Source organism: Girardinichthys multiradiatus, chromosome 23 (genome assembly GCF_021462225.1).
Source record: "Girardinichthys multiradiatus isolate DD_20200921_A chromosome 23, DD_fGirMul_XY1, whole genome shotgun sequence".
Taxonomy (NCBI): Eukaryota; Metazoa; Chordata; class Actinopteri; order Cyprinodontiformes; family Goodeidae; genus Girardinichthys; species Girardinichthys multiradiatus.
Genome location: NC_061815.1, coordinates 45295986 through 45302445, shown reverse-complemented (window position 1 = coordinate 45302445; position 6460 = coordinate 45295986). Strand labels below are relative to the sequence as shown.

Here is a 6460-nt window from a genome sequence, read left to right as displayed (position 1 = left end):
TTTATAAATTCTTACCTTCTTAAACGGCAAGAAAATAAAAAAAATACAACCACATAATTTTTTATACGTATTTATTCTCAGATGACAAGCTTTTTCTTGCCACAATAAATCAATAAATCATATCCAATAAATGTTATGTTACGCTAAACTGCTTTCGAATGCAAATAGGTCCATAAATGTTCTTATCCTGTTGATTTTAAATCCATGCGCAACAGGGTGCCAAACCGCTCCGTGCACAATTACAGGAATATGACAGATATATGAAGCTTTTTGTTCCAGTCCTCTTCCATGATGCAAACATGCTTTGATTTGACCATCGCTTCTGCTTTTCTACAGGGCCTCAGCAACAGAGGGAAACAGATGCATAAACATTTCAAGGCACCACCAGACTCCTCCTATTCTCCACGTCCAATTAGTTCTTCTGCTCCAGCCCTTTAAGACGCAGCAGCGGGTCACCAAGTGGTGTAGTGTTTCTCTAATTGAACTTCGCCCAATCAACAATAAGTCGTTAGCAGCCGCTTTCCTTTTCTTGGTGCCTGGATGCTCTTTTCCACCTTGTCCCCCTTCCAGGGATTCACCACCTCCAGTCAGCCACTTTCTGGAGATCCGCATGGAGTTTGGCAGAGGAACCGGGGCGCTCTGAGGGGAATACAGCGCGGCTGCCTCTGCAACTACGCCCGAAGCATGGTTATTTTGGAGGAAGGCTCTCAGGCGAGCTAAGTTTGTAGCTTTGGACTCGAAGCATTAAACTAAAGCGGAAATCTACCAGAGCCCCGAGCTCTAGAAGAAACGCTTGTGGACGTTTTGAATCTGCCATTTGAATGAAATAATCAACTTTTTCTTCCTGAGAGCAGCGATATCTGCGGGACTGCGATGACCTCTAGTAAAGACATGAAGGCAGGGTCTGTGCTGCAGTCCGGCGGCGAGGAGCGGAGGCGGGCTCCGCTGGACCAGCTGCCGCCGCCGGCCAACTCCAACAAGCCGCTGACGCCGTTCAGCATTGAGGATATCCTCAACAAACCCTCCGTGAAGAAGTCGGTGGCCAGCATCTGTCCGCCGCGGGTGCTGGAGAAAGTCACGGGCTCCAGCGCGGCCAGGAACGGGATCAGCACTCCGTCCTCGCCGCTGTGCGCGCTGGAGGAGCTGGCCAGCAAAACATTCAAGGGTCTGGAAGTCAGCGTCATCCAGGCAGCAGAAGGTAGCTACGCGCTTTCTTTATCAAAATATGGATTTTAGACACATTTTAAATGAGAGCATGTAGGCAAAAAGCTGGAGGGTTTGTTTGACTTGTAAGGAGGACATGCCAGGACAGCTGCATGGGAATGTGTGGGGATAAAAAGGATAAAGAAATGTGGAAATGTGGCTTCACATGACTTATAAAGTGACAAATCTGTCAAAATCCAGGCTAAGACAGCAGAAAACATTTTGTCAAGTAGTTAGTAAAGCATTCTGGCCTAAATGTGCGCTGCATTGATAGGGTGACAGATAAACATGGCTAAAATATTCAGCTACTATCTAAAAAAGGAAAACAATTCAAGCATCACTTCAAGCCACAACGCAACAAACAATTCTTCATATATATATATATATATATATATATATATATATATATATATATATATATATATATATATATATATTTGCTTTAAACTTGAGGCAATCAAAGTATAGATTTTTCATCCCTTTCCCCACCTCCAAGGTCGGGAACACATGAACGCCTTCGGTCAGCGGCAGACGTCGAAGAAGAGGAGAAAGTCGCGGACGGCCTTTACCAACCACCAGATCTACGAGCTGGAGAAGCGGTTCCTGTACCAGAAGTACCTCTCTCCGGCCGACCGTGACCAAATCGCGCAGCAGCTGGGACTCTCCAACGCGCAGGTCATCACCTGGTTCCAGAACCGCAGGGCCAAGCTCAAGAGGGACCTGGAGGAGATGAAGGCGGACGTGGAGTCGCTGAAAAAGATCACGCCGCAGACCCTGCAGAAGCTCGTCAGCATGGAGAACGTCGAGGACCCGCAGGGAGGAGGCCCCGGGGCCCGGTCGACCAGCGTCTCCCCGACCTCACAAGGACACAGAGCCTTCCCACAGTCCCCTTCCTCATCCAGAGACCAAACCACGGATGAGTTCTCAGAGGATGATGAGGAGATTGAGGTGGACGATTAACAGCCAGGAGGAGCTGGGATTTTCATAAACAGCAAGAAAAATAAAAGAGGGACATTTTTCTTCCCAAACTTTTGCACGGATATTGATAAAAGGAGAATATACACATCTATGAACATTCGGGATCATTTTCCTATTTTTACTTCATTTTAATTTATTATTCGAACTAATAATGAATCCCTCTTTCTGTTTAAGTTTCAGCACATTTGGGGAATATCTGGTTTTCTTTCCGGCAGACTATAATTTTTCAGGCGGTAATCGTCTTTAGAGAAGAAATACGTTGTGCAATTATTGTTTTATGCGCCATTAATTCACATTGTCCAGTTAAAAGTCTCGAATCTGCCAAACATTTCAAATTAGCCCTATTTTTTATTTGATTTGATGTGGCACACGCAGCTCTGTCCATATTTTTTTTCAGTCCTGAGTAAGATGTCTCTGCAAGCATGCAGGCCTCTTGGAGGCGCAAACCGACACCAACTGCACCAACTTCAGACCCGCTCTGAGTTCTGTATATAGATCAAACATCCTATGCGATAATTTTATTGTAACGTTCTATTTAATCAGCATCTATGTAAATAAAGGTTATATTGTATTTCAAGCAGCTTTCATCGCTAATGGATGTGTGGTTTTCATAATGCGGAGAGAAGTGGAACGCCATTGGACTACAGGAAATTAATAATGGAATATTTAGATATTTTTATATTAATTCGTAGCGTTAGAAAACCCTCTTATTCTCCCCTTGTTCGAGGCTTTTGAGCAATTCTTTTTGATAAAACCTCTGCCAGAACTGACAGATTGGGGAAGGTTAAAATCCGCCTGTTTCGGTAAAAAATGTGACTTTTGGATTCGCTGACCCCCGCTTTCAGCTTTAAAGTGCCGTGACTTCAATTAGCAGCCGTCCACCGCCTTTATTCCCATTATTTGGGCTGGCTTTAAACGCATCTCGTCACAATAAGGTCCCGGTCTGTCCACGGTGTTAAGAAAAGCTCTCCTCCAGCTTCTGCGCCATATGTTTTCTTCCTCCTTCTTTATGAATCGTCTTTAACACAACTGGTCGACATGATTGATTAGGTTAACCCGCCTTTGCCTCACATAAAACAGCTTCCACCGAGCCGTGGGTAATAATGGCCAGGCATCTGCCACTCTTAACCCGGGTTTGTTTAGAAAGAGGCAGGAAAAAGGAGACAAAGTTCGCCATGAATAGCAAACAGTTAGTGTGAGGAGCCTAATGAATAAAACCCAAAGGGAGGCGGTGGAAATGAGACGCGCTGCTGCTGCTGGATGACCATTTGCAACAGTTTTTTAGCGGGATCAAAGGTTTAGTGTGTGTTTGTGTGTGTGTAGGTGGGGATGTGGCTGATGTTAGTTTTTACTGACAAAATGTCTCAGACACATTTTCCCGATGGTTAAAAAGAAAACCAACAAAAAAAAAAAAAAAAAAAAAAACACCCAAATCTTTTTGGAGCATGCTTATGTCGTTTGTTTATAACAATTTGCGTATCTTTTATATGCAGCCATTTAGGCTTTTCTTATATTGATAAATTACTGGAAATGGTATACCAGAAAATAATATTCTCCTGGTAGCTTCATAAATTAGATAAAACGATCTGGAAGGAAGAAGAGCTTTGTAAAATAAATACATTCATATTAATAATAGACCGTGAGACCGAGACTTTTCCCCTTTCTCGTTTTTTACGTGTGCGTAGGGCCTGTACCAGAGAACTCTAGTAATCACAATAGAAGCAATCAGCTGGAATCATAGAGGTCGAAAGGTCAAGTAAGATTTTAATTGTGGAGTGGCAGAAAAAAAAAATGACGACGAAACTTTAGATTAAAATCAACTTAAAGGACAAAGTGGTAAATGTGATATTAAAAACATTTTTTTACAAAGTAAAATGTAGGCTATTAAACCCAAAATAAGTTTTAGCTTTTTTAAAGAGTTTAAATATCTCTAGAATTTTAATGTTTTATATACTGCATAATACTTAATGGTCTCTTACGTTACAGCTGCTTCTCATGTATGCCATAATAACAGGGTTGGATATTGATGCAAGAGCTTTCCACAAAAAACACAACAAAACAAATCCCATGCCTTCATCATTCATACATGCGTGCTTTTGAATGTATTTATTTATTTTGGTTTCCTAATGAGGAAGAAATAATGTCCTGGAGCACCTCAGCACCAAACGGCGCGGAGCCTCAGGAGGATTATCAGCATTATTTCATTCACTATATGAGGGCCCTGAAGGGACATCTCAGAGCTGCGGCTGATGAATATTCCAATTCCGGCTTTTTATTTTCCATCAAAAGGAACCACATTGCCCTGTTGTGTTGCGATAATCAATATTACGCATTGATTAAAAAAATCCCATCCTCCATCACTGAAATGGCCCCGTTTCCTCACGAAAACTGACTGATCGTAGTGCTAACTTAGGACGCTTCCTTTAAAAAGATTTAAATCCTTTGATTTTGAAGCATCCAAATGTCAAAGGCAGGGTGGTTAATTGCGAGAAATTCAGGAAACATCACATGATGTGCTGTCTACTTAAAAAGAATAGAGACCTGAAAACATCTATCATTTATCATCAGGTCGTGTCAAGTTATCAGAGTCCTTCCTTTCATTCTGGAGAAGATCACAAGCGTCAAAGGTTATCTGAAGCCTGAACAGCTCAAAGTCTGCCACCTAGTGTTCATCTAGGAGAATTGTATTAGCAAGAAAACCATATCAACAGGGTTTTGTAAATTAGAAGCTGTGCGTACTCAGGATAAACTGCTGCTATTCACTGAACTCTGGAGGTTTCTGAAAACTGGCAGTAAAATGTGACCAGAGTCGAGGTGAAACAAAGCAGATGAAGGGCACCACTGAGCTTAAACACATGAAGCTCAGCTTTCTTGTTCGTAAAGTATCTCAGGAACAGCTGCAGGCAGATCTGTAGTTGACCTGGGATATAGCTTTTATTCATTAGAGAAATTTATGACAAAACTGCTACAAATGCAAAGCCGAAAGTTTTTGTTTTTTTCTAACATCTACACTTCCAGGCCTCTGCTGTGTTGATGTTGGCCTGTTTGGGAAATGTCCATCATGTGAACCACCCAGAGGCAAGTAATACGAAGAGACAGCATGTTCAAATTCATCAAATTCAGGTGTTTCATGGTTCTGAAAGAGTTGAACTGGATCTCTGAGACAGTGCATGAAACAGTTCAACCACCTCTTCATCTGCACATATTCTTCATGTTCAGGGTTAAACACTGGCAGCTGTGTGGGCATATTTGCTGTTATTAAGAAGGGATACTGGAGAATTTCAAGCAAAAGCTTTTTTCAAACTGAAGTAATGCTGAATAAAAAAAAAAAACAAGAAACAAAAAGGATGCAAGACGGTCTGGCTTGACAGGACCTGTGTCTGTCTCAGTAAGGGAACAAAGTCAGGACAGAATTGCTATGGCTAAGATTTAGAGACCATATTCTGACAGTATTATAAAACTATAATGGAGACTTAATGAAAGAGGGCTCGGGGTATCCTGAAGAAACCTATGCTACTATAAACATGAGGACAAAAACAAACTTTGCAATAGATGATAGGAGCTGCATCTCAAAATTACCCAGGCAATATTTTAAAACAAGGACATTACAAATTATTTACCTAAGGGCTCCTTTTGTGTTTTAACTCATTCAACCTGTTTAGTGAAAAACAAGAAACGTTTTCTGACGGCACACATTCAGAGGATTGAGTCCACAGCTACTACAAAAATGTTTTCCATTTCAATGTTTGCCCAAAATCATCAATTCATGAAATGCTGTGTTTATCATTTACAATAAAAATTTGTCAAATCTTTGTCAAATAAAAATTTGCCAAAATGTAAAATACTCCAAGGTCAGCAACTTAACTTTGACCTCTATATGCTGTACTTAAATGTGAAATACCAAATATTTGACAATGACTTTAGCCACTAAAAGCCTTTAAATGCCAGCGGTGCTGAACTTGCAGAACTAAACCAGTTCTAAATAAAACTAAAGGCAAAATCTGTCACCTTTTCTAAAAACTTACCACCAGCATAAAAAACAAAAAAACATTGTGGTTTATTTAATTAAATGCTTCAGTTACCCCCGTTGCATCTTTTCTCCCACACTTCATCATTCCACTAAACTGTCCACCGATAGGCTTGGATGTAGCACTCTGAACAGCCAGCTTCTTCAGCAGATCTTTAGTGGCTGAGCCTCCTTGTGGAGGATGTCAGTGGCGGTTTGCTGGACAACATTTAAGTAAGCATTGTTCCCTATGATTGTCTAGACCATAACCAT

At 41.4% G+C, this 6460-nt stretch overlaps 1 protein-coding gene across 1 annotated transcript; it reads left to right on the top strand.

Annotated features, from left to right (window-relative positions):
• lbx2 (ladybird homeobox 2) lies at nucleotides 1-2758 on the top strand. Its single transcript, XM_047353965.1, has 2 exons — nucleotides 1-1198; nucleotides 1700-2758. Exons 1-2 carry the CDS (start codon nucleotides 874-876, stop codon nucleotides 2161-2163), a joined length of 789 nt encoding a protein of 262 aa, XP_047209921.1. The 5' UTR covers nucleotides 1-873; the 3' UTR covers nucleotides 2164-2758.
• Nucleotides 2759-6460: the final 3702 nt, after the last annotated feature.

Bases quoted from the DNA above. Each gene is read 5' to 3' on its own strand.
- lbx2 (XM_047353965.1), top strand. From the start codon at position 874: ATGACCTCTAGTAAAGACATGAAGGCAGGGTCTGTGCTGCAGTCCGGC. The intron at 1,199-1,699 runs GTAGCTACGCGC...CCCACCTCCAAG, and splicing joins CGTCATCCAGGCAGCAGAAG to GTCGGGAACACATGAACGCC.